Raw genomic sequence first — 18,575 nt, 5'->3', positions numbered from 1 at the left:
GCTGGGAAGGCAGGGGGGAAGATGGGGGCAGCTGGGGTGGCGGGGGGAAGATGGGGGCAGCTGGGGTGACAGGCAGGGGTGCAGCTAAGGTGGCAGGGGGAGAAGATGGGGGCAGCTGGGGTGACAGGTGGGGGGGCAGCTAAGGTGGCAGGGGGAGTATAGGGAGCAGAAGGGGGCAGTCTGCGGGCAGGGGGAGGGGGCAGGCTGAGCAACAGGGGGGCAGGAGGAGCAGTGGGGGGGGGGGGGCAGGGGGAGCAGCCCGGGGCGCCTTTCTGATGCTGTTACAAGGCGGGGGTGAGCTGCTTCCGGCACAGACAGCCTCTGTCAGACAACCTGGAAGCTCACAGCTGCAGCCCAGCGGGCCCAGCACAAATGACGTCATCGAGCAGGAGAGAGGTTCGGGGCTGCAGCTGTGAGCTTCTGGCTTGTCTGACAGAGGCTGTCTGTGCCGGAAGCTCACCTCAGCGGACCCATCGCGCCCCCACACCATCACCACCACCCCCCGCCCCCCCCACCTCCCGGGGGGCGCACGATAGCGGCGGGCGAAGCGGTGCAGGAGGCCCTACTGATTTAGTGAGTACGGGGGGCTGGGCGCTGTCGGAGGCCGCCGGGCGCCCCCTAGCTGTTGGCGCCCCGTGCGGTGGCCCGGCCCTAGAAACGGCCCTGGATGGGGGGGACACAGGAGATGGAGGGACACAGGAGATGGATGAAACAGGGGGTGATTGTGGGGGGACACAGGAGATGGATGATACAGGGGGTGATTATGGGGAGATACAGGAGATGGGGGGACACAGGAGATGGATGATACAGGGGGTGATTGTGGGGAGATGGGGGGGACACAGGAGATGTATGATACAGGGGGTGATTGTGGGGAGACACAGGAGATGTATGATACAGGGGGTGATTGTGGGGAGACACAGGAGATGTATGATACAGGGGGTGATTGTGGGGAGACACAGGAGATGGATGATTCAGGGGGTGATTGTGGGGAGATGGGGGGGGACACAGGAGATGGGGGGACACAGGAGATGGATTATACAGGGGGTAATTGTGGGGGGACACAGGAGATGGATGATACAGGGGGTGATTGTGGGGAGATGGGGGGACACAGGAGATGGATGATACAGGGGGTGATTGTGGGGACTTGGGGGGACACAGGAGATGGATGATACAGGGGGTGATTGTGGGGAGATGGGGAGACACAGGAGATGGATGATACAGGGGGTGATTGTGGAGACTTGGGGGGGACACAGGAGATGGATGATACAGGGGGTGATTGTGGGGAGACACAGGAGATGTATGATACAGGGGGTGATTGTGGGGAGATCGGGGGACACAGGAGATGGAGGGACACAGGAGATGGATGATACAGGGGGTGATTGTGGGGGGACACAGGAGATGGATGATACAGGGGGTAATTGTTGGGGGGACACAGGAGATGGATGATACAGTGGGTAATTGTGGGGGACACAGGAGGAATATGAGGAGATGGATGATACAGGGGGTGATTATGGGGGGCACAGGAGGAATATGAGGAGATGGGAGGATTATGGGGGGCACAGGAGGAATATGAGGAGATGGTGAGACACAGGTGGGGGGGATTATGATGAGATTGGAGGATTATGAGGAGATGGGGGACACGGGGGATTATGACTACAGGAAGAGATGGGGGGATTATAACTGCCTAAGGGGGATTATGACTACATGAGGAGAATGGGGATTATAATAGTGTGGAGATCTAGAAGGGATCTTCTAAATTGTGGAGCCTAAAATGTCTGTCCAATAGATGCTGCGGGAACAAGTCATGGCTAACAGAAGTCTTCATGATGGAGTCGGATCTGAATGTAGAAGAAAAGAGAAAGTGAACAACTCTGATGAGAGAAGACGTTACTTGTGAGTCACTGGATGTAACTGTACCCTGATCACTATACTGTCACTGTGTGGGGGTAATGCTGGACTCTATACAGTGTTTTTAATTCAGTAGCAGTACTGGTGGTATTGATCAGTCAGTGGTGGAATTTTTCCCTTGTAGTGGCAATATTGGTAATAGTATTTAGTCACTATGGAGTGCTGATATGCAGTCATCATGTGGGTGGAATTATTTGGTGTTTATATGATGTTGATCTCAGTTGAGGGGGGGGGGGGGCGCTATTTCAGTTCTCGCCTCAGGCAGCAGAAGAGCTAGAATCGGCCCTGTACAGGTGGATGTAAACAACAACTTTCCCATTCACCGATTGCTGCCTTGGAGTAAGGTGGCACACTTACTTATCTGGGCTCATTGCTGCCTCCCAGAGATATGCCTTTGTAATTGGGTTTATTAGCCAAAAAAATGCATTTTTATTATGAAAAAGCAGTTTGAAGCCTCTGTCTTGATGGTTTTCTATGGAAAGGGGAGGGGTGGAGGGAGATGAGGCACCAAAACAAGACAACAAAGAGTTAATGTACAGCTACATCACCGGGCTATCTACTTTGATGTCAGCACTGACCTCTCTGACCTCTGAATACAGGCTTTCACACAGCTCCCACTGTAAAATCCTTTGTTCTCTGCTGCCGACTAAACTCCCTCCTCCCCCCTCCCCTCTCCATAGGTTAGACAGGGCTCGACTGATGTAAAAGAGTCAAGATTTCCTGAGGTGGGAGGGGGGGACTTGGGGAAAGTCTTTTTTTAAAGCAGATAATGGCATATTTGCCTAATAAACCCAATCACAAAGTTTCTTAAAATCGCCTGTACTACTGATTTCTGCAAAAAAAAAAAAAAAAAACTTTAACCTTTCCATTATAAAAATCCAATGTAGTCAGCTTAAAAGTCTGAATGATGATGATGATGATTACAGTGATTATGATGGTCATAAGTTCTATGTGCCAGTCTCTCCATTCATAACAACAGGAGCACAATGTGAAGACAAGGAAACGAGTCGGGCTGGAGGATACTTGCTGAGATCTTGCAGTAGAGGGCTCTCAATTACTGTGGAAAATGACTGCCAACAAGGCATCTTTATAAAGCAGCACAAGCAAAGGAGTGTGATGAAACCAGAGCGTAATGAGACTCCTCTGTAATTAGATGAGTGCTGACAACTTCCTACAGACAGCAAACATTAAGGACCATTACAACGGCGGGAGGGGATTCACAGTCGGACACTTATGCTTTGTTTCCTTTACTCATCAGTGATATCTCATGTGGAACAGCCCAGCTCAAGTTCTTTCTGGCAAAAAACCATTAGAAGTCAATGGGGTTTGTTGGATACTGCTGGTGTCGATCATATGATGGATCTTTCCAATGTGTTATTTTTGTATTTCTCTTTATATGGTGAAACAGAAAAATAGGCAGGTGTGAACAGAGCCTTACAGACACCTAAAGAGACAAGAACTTACGACCTATCTGCCAGATACACCTCAGGCGAGCAAATGAAGCGTAACGCCTCTTCTTATACAACAGAATAATTGCGGATTTCATGAACATTCTATATTACAATTACAAAGTCCAGCGCTATATATAAATCTAAAAGAGAACAACCAGTAACCAGTATTAAAATAGAAACTGGTCAATCTAAATCTCTGAGTCTTTCCCTTGTTATAAAATTCTGGTATTTTACAGCTGTATCGGTATGGAATAATATGGTGTATGTTACAGCTAGCTTATTGAATAGCACATCTGCCTCTAGTTTTGCAGCAATATCAGCAGGGGATGACTCAGATTTCCTATTAATGGGTCTGGGAAAGCTGGGTAATGGTAATAAGATTAGCCATTATACAGCTATTAGAACATTAAGAAATGACAGAAAAGAATTTTCAGCAACTCAAGAGGTTGAGTCAAGGACAAAAATATTACTTGAGATGTTTGAGTTTTATAGGGAAATGCTATAGCATCCCCTGATATTTCTATTTCTTAGTATAGAATGAGTTATCAATAAATTATAGAATTGGCTAACACTTTCATCAGAGCTGCTGCATGTCTTCCATTACAATTGGCAGTGATGAGATCCAGTAGTAAAATGTTACAGGAAGAATGTTCATGTAAACCAGTGTGTATGTATGAGTTAGTCTATTTACATGCCTATCACATACAGAAAAATGGGGAGACCCCAGCCTTCAGTATGGGGGCCCTTGGTTTCATTCCAACCAAAGGCAACATCTGCCCTGAGTAAGTGTACATTCTCCTATGCTTGTGTCAATTTCATCCTGTTTTTTTACTATTTCTCCAAGAAGTGACCCCATTTTGGAAAGTACGCATTTTATACAGAACTAGATATTTTAACCAGAATAGACAATGCAGAGTGAAAACAACAAATTTACCACAGTTAAGCCATTATCTAGCATAATATTTTACACCACCAGGATGAAACACTTCATATATTGTTATGTGGCTAGAAGCTGTTATCTTCTGCCTGGGGACACGGCAAAGCTCAGAAAGGAAGGATCACCTTGGGACTACCGAAGCATACATTTTGATAGAATGGGTTTTGGGCACTATGCTGCTTTTACAGAATATATATACATATAAAGAGAGAGAGAGAGAGAGAGAGAGAGAGCAGTGATTGGTTTAGAGTTAAAATGTTTCTGCAAAAAAACAAACAAAACTGAATGCTCGATATCATGTATGCAGCTTATGGAACAGGAGACAAGTAGGTCATTACACCATCGCTCATAGATACAGCAATAGCCCACATGTGGCAATAATGTAGCTTTTGGACATATGGTAGGGCTCAGGAGGAAAGGAAAGGCAATGCATTTGGCCTCATGCATTTAAGCCATTATGTGCACCTCCTGGAAGGACACAAATGTTTCTGTGTAGAACATATGCATTATACAATGCCATCTGTATGATGGGGGCAGCTAGTTTCTTGTACTAAATGTTTCATTTCTGCACTTGATTGGACAATGGTGAAATCCCCAGGGTCTTACCTTAGCTTATGCACGATGCAAGCCCCACAGTACAACCACAACACAGTTATCACTTAACAGTTTTCACCCCTGGTTCAGGCTTACCTCCTTAAGATACACCTTGTTACTGAATGTATCACTCTAACAAAGCACAACTCGCATTACGCTGACCAACACTTTCGGAGGTCAGTGATATAGCCGCTCTTACATTTACAAGTGCTTGCAATGCAGTTAGGATCCTGGCATCATACAGCACAAGTCACTGGGCGCTCCCAATTAAACTGCTGTCTACCATAGCACCACATCACTGTTTTTTAATGACGGAAATACAAAGAAGAGATAGACGCAAGAGCTGGAATGATCAGCAAACTGAAAAAAAAGAACTTAAAAAAAGCACAAGTCTATTCTGCCACCATTGACCACTGGGGGGCATTGGTTCAACGCAATAATTATATTAATAAGAAGACTTATGAGAAGGCTATACTGTACTAATGGAATTCAGTAATATAGTAGGAGTGATTGGAAGACCATACAGAAATCGATGTAAGGGCTATTCACTGATAAAAGAAACTGAAGCCTGTAGAAATATTCTACCCTTTGCTGTAACAGCAGCAAAATATACTTCTTAGACGCCATGCACAGTGCTACAGTAAGGCCCTAGTCACAGGTCCAATAGATTTCAATAGCCCCATTGACACGCACATACCTGTGTAGGGGGAAACAATCCATGCCGCAAAAAAAAGCACAGGTCCTAGTGCAGACCTGACTTTGTGGCACGGATCAATATCTTCAATGTAGTTCTCTGTGGAACCCGGAACGCTACTGATGCATATTTGTAGTGCAGTCTGTGGTCGTGGGGTGCATTATGGATGTGTGAACAGAACTTAGGGGTTTATGGTACATACTCAGACACATTTTGCAAAACAAATATTCAACATTGTTATGAAGGTAAGCTTGCCATGCTATCCTCAGCAACAGCCACTAACTGGTGCTATTACATCAGGGCTATTTCCTTTTCCCATCATTCCCAAAACAAGTTAGTCTTGGAAGTGGACGTTCTGCAGTCAACTGGGGACACTGGTGACACCAGCGGAGGACACAAAGAAAGTGTGGACAGGTAAGGATAACATGTTTATTGTTTTATATGCACCAGCAGCAATACATAAAAAAAAATGACAGCTGGACAACCCCTTTAGGCTGTGTGCACCTTCAAATTCACAGGAACAAGTGGTCCTCAGTATAAACATTAAGGTTGGGTTCACACTACGTACAGTATATTTCAGTCAGTATTGTGGTCCTCATATTGCAACCAAAACCAGGAGTGGATTAAAAACACAGAAAGGATCTGTTCACACAATGTTGTAATTGACTGGATGGCCGCCATTTAATGGCAAATATTTGCTGTTATTTTAAAACAACGGCTGTTATATTGAAATAATGGCCGTTATTTACTGTTATATGGTGGCCATCCACTCAATTTCAACATTGTGTGAACAGATCCTTTCTGTGTTTTTAATCCACTCCTGGTTTTGGTTGCAAAACTGACTGAAATATACTGACTGAAATATACGTAGTGTGAACCCAGCCTAAGACTGCTACAGCATCACTATAAAGCTGATATCAATAAAAGCTATGTGATAAGTTTCCATCAGACCTCTTTTCTGTGACTACGCTTCCCACTTTAAAGCTAAACCAGATCAGCATAATCACAACTCACCACATGTCACCATCCTGGAGGATCTTGTCATTGGGGGCTCCAGCATGTCCATAATGAAGAACAGAGGAGTTTTCACCACTATAAAAAGGAAATACAATCAAGAGATGAAGGAAAAAACTACAATAATTAGCAAAGTGTGAATAAAAAAGGTAAAAAATAATATAATACAAGAGAAAAGGGGGTGGTTAATTCACAGCATTTTTAATAAGGGACATTTATCAATGTGTGTAAAAAAAAATGGTGTAATTTGCCCATAGTAACCAATCACAGCTCAGCTTTCATTTTTCCATTTTTTTGTGTTAAGATATGAACGTTGAGCATATTCTTATCATGTACTGTTCTCGCGGAATCCCGCCGTGCTCAGTGTCCTGTGCGCACCTCTGCTCCCGCCGATCTTAACTCAAAAAATTTATATGTCACTTCTTTGAGCCGAGAGGGGAGAAAGCGGAGGCGTGCCCGCTTCCATAGAAATACTGTAGGACACTGAGTGGGGTGGAGAGCTCCGCCGCAGAATACTGCCGTTTGTGCTCAGTGTAAACGGGGCCTTATTGTGTACTGTTCTCATGTACTGTATATTCTTATTGTGTACTGTTCTCCTAGTGTACTGTATATTCTCATTGTATACTGTTCTCCTAGTGTACTCTATATTCTCATCGTCTTGTTCTCATGTACTGTATATTCTTATTGTGTACTGTTCTCCTAGTGTACTGTATATTCTCATCGTGTACTGTTCTCATGTACTGTATATTCTTATTGTGTACTGTTCTCCTAGTGTATTGTATATTCTTATTGTGTACTGTTCTCCTAGTGTACTCTATATTCTCATCATGTCTTGTTCTCATGTACTGTATATTCTTATTGTGTACTGTTCTCCTAGTGTACTGTATATTCTCATCGTGTACTGTTCTCATGTACTGTATATTCTTATTGTGTACTGTTCTCCTAGTGTACTGTATATTCTTATTGTGTACTGTTCTCCTAGTGTACTCTATATTCTCATCATGTCTTGTTCTCATGTACTGTATATTCTTATTGTGTACAATTCTCCTAGTGTACTGTATATTCTTATTGTGTACTGTTCTCCTAGTGTACTGTATATTCTCATTGTGTACTGTTCTCCTAGTGTACTGTATATTCTCATTGTGTACTGTTCTCCTAGTGTACTGTATATTCTCATCATGTACTGTTCTCATGTACTGTATATTCTCATCGTGTACTGTTCTCCTAGTGTACTGTATATTCTCATTGTGTACTGTTCTCCTAGTGTACTGTATATTCTCATTGTGTACTGTTCTCCTAGTGTACTGTATATTCTCATCGTGTACTGTTCTCATGTACTGTATATTCTCATTGTATGCTGTTCTCCTAGTGTACTGTATATTCTCATCGTGTACTGTTCTCCTAGTGTACTGTATATTCTCATCGTGTACTGTTCTCCTAGTGTACTGTATATTCTCATTGTGTGCTGTTCTCCTAGTGTACTGTATATTCTTATCGTGTACTGTATATTATTATCGTGTACTGTTCTCATGTACTGTATATTCTTATCGTGTACTGTTCTCATGTATTGTATATTCTTATTGTGTATTGTTCTCTTCGTGTACTGTATACTCATTGTGTACTGTTCTCACGTACTGTATATTCTTATTGGGGGGGGGGGGGGGGGCATTTAATGCCCAGCCATTTCTAGTTACGCCCCTGTGTGGCAGAATTATATTCTGAGGGTACAGTGTATGGCGGTGTCATATTCAGGTTATATACAGTGTGCAGCACTATCGGAATCTTGTCCTAGAATAGAGGGTGAGGATCTGTTGTCAATAGTGAGAACAATGTCTGGTTGGCAAACACTGTTGGAAGATACAGTAGCTAAAAGAGGTCATTATGGTCTCGACCAGATAGAGAAGAAAATTCTTAATTTCCCCCCAGGGAACTCTAGATAGGCCCCTGCTCTGGTCTCATGATAACAGATCTCACATTGGCCTCTTATCATATCCTATTGCCCTCCTGGTATGTATTTACAGACGAGTATAGTATATGGTTTTGCTAGTGACTGACACCATGAGTTTTGGAATTATACAAACTGGGTGCAAGCCCATGGGGACTCTGATGTTTATTCTCACATATGACAAGGCAGAAATGACCAGGTCCTGCCATATGCTGCAAGGCCACCTCCCCGGCCCATAAAACTCTACTTACAAGGCAAGTATAAATCTGTGAGTTTACTGCTCTCTGCTGTCTCCAGGAATCAATCCCTCCCCTTTGTTTTTAATCTTCAGAGAGCAAAATAGAAAAAAAAAAAAAGAAATGAAAAATAGATCGGTCCTGTCACACTGGTTACATGTCCGCGTCTATAACCTTTAAAGAGACAAGATAAAGGACATGTCATTGCTTTACAAGAGAGGGCTGCGAGCCTTAGAAGAATGCAGAACATCACAGGCAGGCAGTGTTAACCGCAGGGCATTGCTCCCAATGCTTGTGTATATATTTACACCTGTAATTATAGCGGAATATTACAATGTGTACACACGCACCACAGAATGGCGCACAGGAGGCTGTAGTTCAGTTAGAGGGTCAGAAACTCAATTATTATTCTGTAGAAAAGGAGAAATAAGACACAGCAGCTGCACTATTATTTACCAGTTAAATAGACTAGTACTAGGTTTAGTGGTTAAATACGTTTACGTGTAGTAGATCAAGTCACTTGTGCCAAGTAACAGGGATTGCTCAAAGAATAATCCAGGGAAACACAAAATCTTCTTTCACTTCATTGCTTGGAAGAGACAGTCATGTTGTTCCTTTAGCATCAGTAAGGAAGTTTTGGTGGCATCAAAGCACTCCACAACGGGTCCATAAGAGGGTGCACTGTATATCTATGTATCCCACACATTCTCCCACCAGAAAAAGGGTCTCTATTGTCCATGGGCTGTATCTGGTATTACAGTTTAGTAACATTAATGTAATTGGACACTGTCATGTCAAAAACCTTTGGCAGAGATGTGTCAAAAAATTTAATTAGTTGAAGTCTGGTTGTTCAGATCCTTACCTATAGCTAGCCAGGAGAAGCGCAAGCTAAGACCATTCTCTACTTAGGTCTGTGCAGATGACTAAGATAGACTCCTAAGGTAAGTCTATGGGAGCAGCTAGCGCTTCTCGACACTCATTCTAACGATCAAGGATTTATAGGATTTCAACATCCAGATCCCGACTGATCAAAACTTTTAACATATCTCTACAACATACCAAAAACAAATCCAAAAGCACCATGGCTCCTAAATTCAGCAGACCTATGTAGCTGTGGATGCACGGTAAAGCAACAACAATGCGAAGTGCCAGTATGTATAGATAAGCCAACAGCATCCAAGTTTGAACAAACAATCGGCAAAACTTTATTGCATATCCAGGTACAGAAAAGCAATGTTTTGATCTGAGAAGTCTTTGTCAAGGATACAAATATCTCTTTGGCGGAAAGACTGCTTTTCTCTACCTGGATATGCAATAAAATTTTAGGATATTTTCCAAACTTAGAGGCTGTTGAATTCTTACGCTTATCTAAGTCTCTACGACGCGTCAAATTTTTAAAAACGAGACAGGTAAACTTTAAATGAGGGTGAGCTGCAACACTAGAAAAAGCCCAGGGAAAATAGTGGTAATGTTTCTGGAAAAAAAAAGCTTTGTTGAATTTTACAGTTATTATATAATCTCAGTTCTGGTACAGTTGTATATACTTCAACCCACTGAGAATTGTTATGGATCTGCAACGCAATTACTGGCTCTGCACTTTTCATATGTAAAATCTGTTAAAAGTTAATTGAAAATAAAGATTCCGCAGGCATAATGCACCTTAAAACTGTGGCAACCTGTGGCAGACTATGTGTAGTTTAGCTATGTAGCACTCTAGCTATGTAGGTGTGAGACTAAGGCCATGTTCACACATGGCACAAAGAGCGTCCGTTGTGTGTCACGGCCATGTCACAGAACAGCAGCTGTCTGAGATGTTCACCAAGCCGATACTGCGGTACTGCATCATCTTAAATGGAATGTGGGCACAATCGCCATAGAACACAATGTAAAGTACAGCTGGGAGCCGTATTTTATATTGTGTGCACAGCCTATTTTGTGCGGCTGCTGTTCACATTGTAAAAAGAGTAAAACGGTACCACATATGTGGGCATAAACCACTGTATGGGCACACAGTAAGGCTCAGAAGGGAAGAAGCGTCATTTTGCTGGAGCAAAACCACAGCTAGTATAGGTTATTAGAATAGCGCAGTTGCTAAAAAAAATAAAACAATTAAGATTACAGGTAATCTGGAGGTGGTTACGGGCAATCTGGGGGTGTTTAATGGCCATCTGGGGTGATGATGGGCAATCTGGGGTGGTGACAGGCACTCAAGGGTGGTAATGGGCAATCTGGGGTGGTTACGGGCAGTCTGTGGCAATATGGGGTAATTACAGGCAATCTGCTGTGGTTAGTGGCAGTCTGTGGCAATCTGGGGTAGTTACGAGCAATCTGGGGGTGTTTACTGGCTATCTGGGGTGGTGATGGGCAATCTGGGGGTGTTTACTGGCTATCTGGGGTGGTGACGGGTAATCTGGGGGTGTTTACTGGCTATCTGGGGTGGTGACGGGCAATCTGTGGGTGTTTACTGGCTATCTGGGGTGGTGACTGGCTATCTGGGGGGTATTTATTGGCTATGTGGGGTGGTGACGGGCAATCTGTGGTGGTTACAGGCAGTCTGTGGCAATCTGGGGTGATAACGGGCAATCTGTGGTGGTTAAGGGCAATCTGGTGTGGTTACAGGCAATCTGGGGGTGTTTACTGGCTATCTGGGGTGGTGATGGACAATCTGAGGGTTACGGGCAGTCTGTGTCAATCTGGGGTGGGTATGGTGTGCCATCACCATAAAAAGCTGATGGCAGCAGAATAGAGCACATTAGTGATCGCCGTAAGAGGCCGTATGTGCGATTACTAATAGCATAATAAATGTATTCTGTATTCTCTGGGTCACTTCTGTTACGGCGATACCAAATGTGTTAAATGTGTTTTTTAACTATTACCACTTTGGCACAATAGAAGCTATCTTCCTAGCAAAAACCCACAAAAACTGTCGCCACATTGCAAGATCCATAGCGCCTTTATCTTTTGAGTGAGTGACAGAGCTGGTTTTGGGCTTATTTTTTGCGGGAAGATGTGTAGTTTCTATTGGTACCAAGTTTTACATATATATTTGATTTCTTTTATGATGTATTTTCTAAAGCAGATTGATTAAATACAGCAATTCGGTGTGTTTTTTTTACAGCGTGTGTTGTGCAATACAATAATCAATATAGTTTTATAAATTGGTCGTTACGGACGTGGCGATACTAAACGTATATGATTTGTGTTTTTGATCTCTTTTATGTAACGGTTTAATGTATAAAGGGAATGTAATGCATTTTTATTATTGGGGGGGGGTTATTGTGTTTTGGTGCACTTTTTTTTATTTTTTTCCTTTTACACTAGTGTACATTACAGTGTATTGTATTATGTGAGCATCATGCGGACAGGCAATTTGCACAGCATGCCTGTCAGCATGACGGCATTTCCATGGTTATCCAGGGTGTCTTCGTTAAGCCCCCGGGATTACCATGGAAACCATAAGGGGATCGGACAGCGACCTCTGATCACGTGAGTATACCCGCGGCAGCCACAGGTACCCATTAGATGCCACTGTCATGATTTAACAGCGGCATTTAACGGGTTAAACTATCCTCCGCTCTAGGTAGTTACAGGGGGAGGTCAGCTGTCACACTGACAGCTGGTCCCCGGCTCGGCCGCCGCAGGAGGGGGGCGGCAGAGCATTCCGATGCATCCGCCGGTAAAAGGCGTATGTATCGGAATAAGGCCCATTGGGGACTGCCGTGAAAATACGTATGGGTGATCACTAAGGGGTTAAGTAAATGTCAGGAGAAACCTTTAAGAACAGGTAAACTTGATAGAAGTTTATTCAGAATTATGGACGCTGCGGACGGGGTATCCCTGTAGTGTAGTGTTGTGTTTCCCCACCCGGCATCATGCATTAATATCATGCCAGGAGTAGGAAAATTGTTTGAATCTCCATGTCTACAGCCACACGGCTGTGTTATTACAGAGCCACAGAGATTCAGTTTACCTGCTCCCAGCGTGATATGGATACACCATGCCGAGTGGGGTTACACTCCACTACAAGCCCAAAGCCACAGGTGGACTGAAAAGAAACAGGTGATATAAAGGAAGGATCCCCCTACTGTTGGATCTATGGCTTTGGTTTGTACAGCAACTTCCCCAAAATTCTGAGGGTTGTCTTAGAGGGCTTCTTTATATGGATTTCTAGGACAGCCTGCGAAGTCAGGAGTGTTGAGATAAACAACTGCTGTGTTTGTACTCAGGTTCGGGGAAGCAGGCCCAAATCTTATAGTTAAGGAGGCTGATAGGATAGACCGCCTAGGGTTTACTGTAATGCAAAAAGATTTCATCACATGTGAAAATGTTAAAGCTGGTTGTGGCCAGTATTTAATCTAATCTAATGTTGGAGTGTGAATTTCTTCACGTACCAACCATCTTGCTCCAGTGAATCACCCTACTTGCCCTGGAGTTTTCACACAACCAAGCAGTGAACCAGTCACACACCAATTATGTGATTTCTCAGATGAGATGCTAAATTGGGACAGATGATGACATTTATGGCAGAAGGAAGCTGCCACGTGTCCGCAAAAATTTATGAGTTTCTGCAGACGTTAAATAAAGGCAGCTTATAAATGTATGAGTAAATGATGGCAAGTAAGAAAAGATGGCTGCCGCTGACACATCTATTAAGGTTTCTCCTCCTCTCATAGAGAAACCCTAATAACACTGGATTCATTACTTCAGAGCTAAAAAAGCTTGTTTTTAATCTAAAGAAAATCATAGATATGAATGACTGATGTCCCTGGTAAATCACATTGTCTTTGTACTTTAACCTCTTAAAATAAAGTCTAATTTGTTTATCCTGTGGAAATGTCAGCGACGTCAATCTTGCAGTCAGTGTACACAGAGCCAGCTCCTGCCTGCAGCCATCTGCATATTCAGCGCTCTCTCCTGCGGGTGAGGGTCCTACGTGCGCTCCCAAAGTGTTTACCATACTGCCCTGAGACACACATTTCACAAATTAATCTCTCCTAAACGAGGGATCTGCGAAGCAGTGTTCAAGCATTGCCAGATATTAAAGGGCAATATAAGGCAATTTAAAAATCATAGCAGCGAACAGGTGATCTGTACCAGGTGGGACTGAGCTGCTCTTACACATTACACACACATTAAGGCTATGTTCACACGATTTAAAAATAAAAGCAAATAACAGCCACTATTAATGCTTAAAGGGGAAGTCTGGGAAAAAATTGTGAATCTGGGAAATTTTAAGATATGTTATTGCCCAACAAAAGTTATGAAAATTACTAATAGACCCTTACTATGGGAAACTGACCATTTCCTCATGTATAGGTACTGTAGGTGTTGCGAGGGCTTGAAAAAGACAATACAATATCTGTGCTCTTCCTATACATAAATCATACATATTCCCTACTAAGCAGATGAGAATACAGAGCTGAAAGAATGGAAACAAGCAAAACACCTATTACACCCCATTTCCCAAAGTCCTCCTTTCCATACCCATCCACAGTATCTACACATACCTGCCGCAAATACAGGTGTATGACGTGTGTCTCATTCCTCCACGAGCGTAGCAATAGTGTAAGAACACACTGCAAGAAAAAAAAAATCAACAAAGAAGATGAGTACAAGACATACAAGTTACAGCTAACTATATGCCAATCATTAATGTAACAGTAAAGGAAGAGACTTTATATCTTTGTATAGATAATATACATGAGAATAAAACATCAAAAGAGCGAATCTATCAATTATTATACCTTGTGACAAATAGGCTATGGAGTGGTAGTCACTTATGTGTCCCAACATTTAGCAAAGGGAATAAAACTTACATTGTCCAGGAGGAGTACCTGCCCAGAAAAGGGCTGCTTTATTTTTAACCAGACCATGGGCCAAATTTGAGGTAATGAAAAATAAGTTCAGAGCAATTTGTTTCTATTACTTTGCCATACAAATACTCTTTACAACTCCGCTAACACATAAAGGAAGACGAAAAATCCTTTTTTTTTCCTTTTTTAGGATAAAAGGATTGTAAGCAATAAGGAAAACATGGCTTCTTTCTTTCAGAAGCAGCACCACCCTGTCTATGAGTTGTGTGTGGTATTAAAACTCAGCCCTATCAATGAATAGGGTTCAGGAAAAAAGCCATTATTTCCTAATCACATACAATCCCTGTGAATGTAAATCACTAGTCCGATGTGCTGGAACCGCTGCGGCCAGTCTACTATTATCATTGGGGAAAATTATAGTATACAATAACAAAATACAAAGCCGCTAGCACACAGTAGCTGACGTAGCTCACAATTCAATGGAAACATCAGCAGGACTCCATGTACAATCAGAGCTTTATCAGTTATCATGCAGTTAATGTACTATAGTGAGCTTTATGAACCAATCTTCTTTTAAGTTTATTGCCAAATAAAGTAATAACATGCTAATTTATCAGGGATAAGTAAAGCAGCTTTCAGGCTCTCCCTGAAGGGGGTGCTATTTAGTCTTGGCCGATAACAAGCTCTGCTTAGATCCATTGTGCCAGACGTTTTCTGTGAGCGATAGTAAATATGCATGGAGTCTAATTAGCGTAAGATTACACGGCATTGTTGAAGGAGGCTCTGAGCTGCGCACATTCATTTTTCACTGTTAATTTTGCTAAAATAAATAGCTGTGGCGGGCCCATGTTTTGGCTGCTAATCAAAGCAGGCCAGATTTCATGGAGAAGATCCCAGAAGAGAAGGTGGTATTGTCTTATCTGCGTACCAACCAGCAGGCTTAGAACTGGGAATTTCAGTGTTTGCCGCTCCAAGGAACAGTGCTAAGAGTCTGTTTAGACTCTATACAACTAATTCTTCTGCTATTGACTGAAAATGCAACATTTGTAACTATATCTGGACGAGGGTGTACAGTCCTTCTGTTACATAAGGCCCCATGCACACGTCAGGAAAATCTATGCTGATTTCTTATCAGGAAATCCAGATAGATTTCCTGACCCATAGGGTTCTATTGGGCAGAGATGTCCTATTTTTGTCTGGAATTCTGGCAAGCATACCCCATAGAACCCTATACCCCATACGTGCATCCTGAAATTGTCAGGAATTCCGGATGCGCTGCTCGTCAGCTCAGGCCAGATACCAGACAATTGCCACTAGGTGCTGCGCATGGCCCTATATAGTAACATAGTTAATAAGGTTAAAAGAATACAAGAGTCCATCAACTTCAACCTAGGGAAACCCTACTGTGATGATCCAGGGGAAGGCAAAAACCCTTATGAAGCAGATGACAATTGCCCCATCACAGGGAGAAAATTCCCTCCCGACTCCAATGGCAATCGGAATAATCCTGGATCAACGTATCACCGGAAATCTAATGCCCATAACCTGTAATATTATATTGTTCAAGAAAAGCATCCAGGCCTCCCTTGAAAGTATTTAATGCATTAGCCATGACAACATCATGTGGCAGAGAGTTTCATAGTCTCACTGCTCTTACAGTAAAGAATCTGTGTCTGTGCTCATGGTGAAATCTTCTTTCCTCTATATTTAGAATAGGTTGGAGAGAAAAGAGTTCAGAGGGGAAGACAGACTAGCACTAAGTTACAGAGAATAATAAAATTGCACCATTCTGTCCCACAGTTTTTGGTGTACCTGTATACCAAGCACTAGGTAGATAAAGGAAGAGAAATGTGTCTGACATATAACAATCTATGGCAAACATATTATGCCACAAGCACAATTTTAATAAATCTTATTTAACGCTGCACACAAAACATGATGGGTGTTTACTTAGCAGAGCTCTTGTCCCTGTCTGTAAGTTATAATTCTCTAATAAAACATCTGAAAGTCAATTATATTCGTGGACATGTTAAATTATTATTATATGCTGTGCCAACACTAGAGAACACAGCGGGAACGATCCTATTCACAGCTCGGCATCTGGATCAGCAGAATTTAAGCCATGGGTATTCTGAGAGAGGATGCAATCTGCTTTTTTGATTAGGTAAGGATATACCTTGCTAGCAGAAGAAGGTTACTAGTATACTCCAACAAATACGGGTTCACTTGTACTGGATGCTCTATTACAATTAGGGATGTCACGCTACCAGAATTTTGAGTTTGATACAGATACCAGCTTTCTTATTTCGATACTCGATACCAATTCAATTCTTAATAAAGTTTGAAAAAAATACGTAAAAATACAAATATAAGCGATATGCTTATTAGTGATGCATGGAAATATCAATACTACTATCGATATTTCGGGCAGAAAAACGTTCTTACCAGGATTTCCTGGTATCAATACTTTATGTTAGGCGGCATAATAGCGCAGCTTAACATAAGGTATAGTGCAGAGAACACGGCCGGCGGCTAGCTGAGCACTAAAAACATAAAAATACAAGCACATGTACTTAAATAGGATCTTTACATTGTTCTTCTCTGCAGCCAAATGCATACGTCCCTCCCCAAACTGAGTGTTAATTGTTGCACATAATCTATAAGTAATACTGTACATGATGTGGAAAGAAGAGGAGCAGACATGGATGATAACAAGATTATTGCTTAAGAAAGCCCCCGAGATCTCAACCTGTCACCTTGTCTGGATATCAGCATTATTAAAACCTACATCTACCCTCACCATAAGGCCCCATTAGTGCATTCTAGCAGTCAGTCAATAGGTCCCAAACCTATCATCATCTATCTTTAGCTGTGCTTGCATTTAAAGAGAACATCATTAATTTATAAAGATGATTAATATCTTGGAATAATACAGTTGAAGTATGGGCTAAGAGCCTTTGTAGACTACCCCCATATAAGATCTGACTGACAGCCCTGGAAGGTGAAGGATTCATAAGGAGGCCTAGAGGGAAGCCTGCTCACATCTAGCCCTCAGGTAAAGTAGAGAAGGATTGTTCAAATCAACAAGAACCAAAATAAAATAGACTTCCGAAAGAAAATTGTAAGTTACAATATTATTAGCCTGCGATATGTGGAAGAACTGCGGGAATAGATTACACAGTGACAGTTCACCCCATTGACCTGCGCCATGCTGGCTCCCAGCAGCAGACATATCAGAGACACTGCTGACCTTGAAAGATTTATAAGACGTGATATCATAGACTAATGTCTAAGCTTATTATCACCAGAGTGTTGGGTCAAAGTCTCCACCGAGCTCTAATCATCATTCAGGAGCCTAAAGACCTGTGTGTACTATAAGACAGATATACTGTAGTTCTCCATATGAATAAATCACATGGTAATAAACTTACAATGCAGAAAAGAGACCATTTGGATGGACACATATTTCTTAATGCATTCTTTTCCCCATTGGTTAGGTTTGTGGATTTATTGCTATTTGTACATTATTTAGGGATTGAGCACTAGCACACATTATTACATTTATGTCTTTTGGCACATTGGTCTAGATTTACCAATCTGTGAGAAACAAAAATCTGTCTGATTCTGATTCGCAGATTACGCGAGGAAATATTTCCGCCTGAAATCAACTGACACTGAATTCCGAGCAGAATGTAAGCAGAATGTAAGCTGAATCCCTGCGTATTTCAGCGCGGAATGCTCGAGGAATCCACGCTGATTCCGCATGCATTCATCGCTGAAATTCAGCGAGTATTCTTCAGAGAGTAATAATAGAGGGAGGTGCCAACAACAATTTTGCAGACTTTGGAGACTATATGGTACCTGAATTTTCTAGAACAGATCACCCCAGAGCTGGCAGAGGAAAAGGAGCTGAGCTGAGCAGAGAGAAGATGACCAGAAATGGCAAAACATCACCGCTTTGCAATTGATGGAGATGCACTAAT

At 42.5% G+C, this 18,575-nt stretch overlaps 1 protein-coding gene across 1 annotated transcript in view; it reads right to left on the bottom strand.

The window, feature by feature from the left end:
* The window catches only part of PEPD (peptidase D), a 211,205-nt gene that overhangs the window by 78,324 nt on the left and 114,306 nt on the right, over nt 1–18,575 (bottom strand). The window contains exons 10-11 of the mRNA XM_069966171.1: nt 14,287–14,355; nt 6,599–6,676 (exon numbers count right to left, since the gene is read on the bottom strand). Coding sequence (XP_069822272.1) covers nt 6,599–6,676; nt 14,287–14,355 — 147 coding nt within the window. The remainder of the gene's footprint in view (nt 1–6,598; nt 6,677–14,286; nt 14,356–18,575) is intronic.

The sequence above is a fragment of the Dendropsophus ebraccatus genome, chromosome 4, assembly GCF_027789765.1.
Source record: "Dendropsophus ebraccatus isolate aDenEbr1 chromosome 4, aDenEbr1.pat, whole genome shotgun sequence".
Taxonomy (NCBI): Eukaryota; Metazoa; Chordata; class Amphibia; order Anura; family Hylidae; genus Dendropsophus; species Dendropsophus ebraccatus.
Note: the sequence above shows the minus strand (reverse complement) of the source record. Positions and strands in the feature narration are given on the sequence as shown.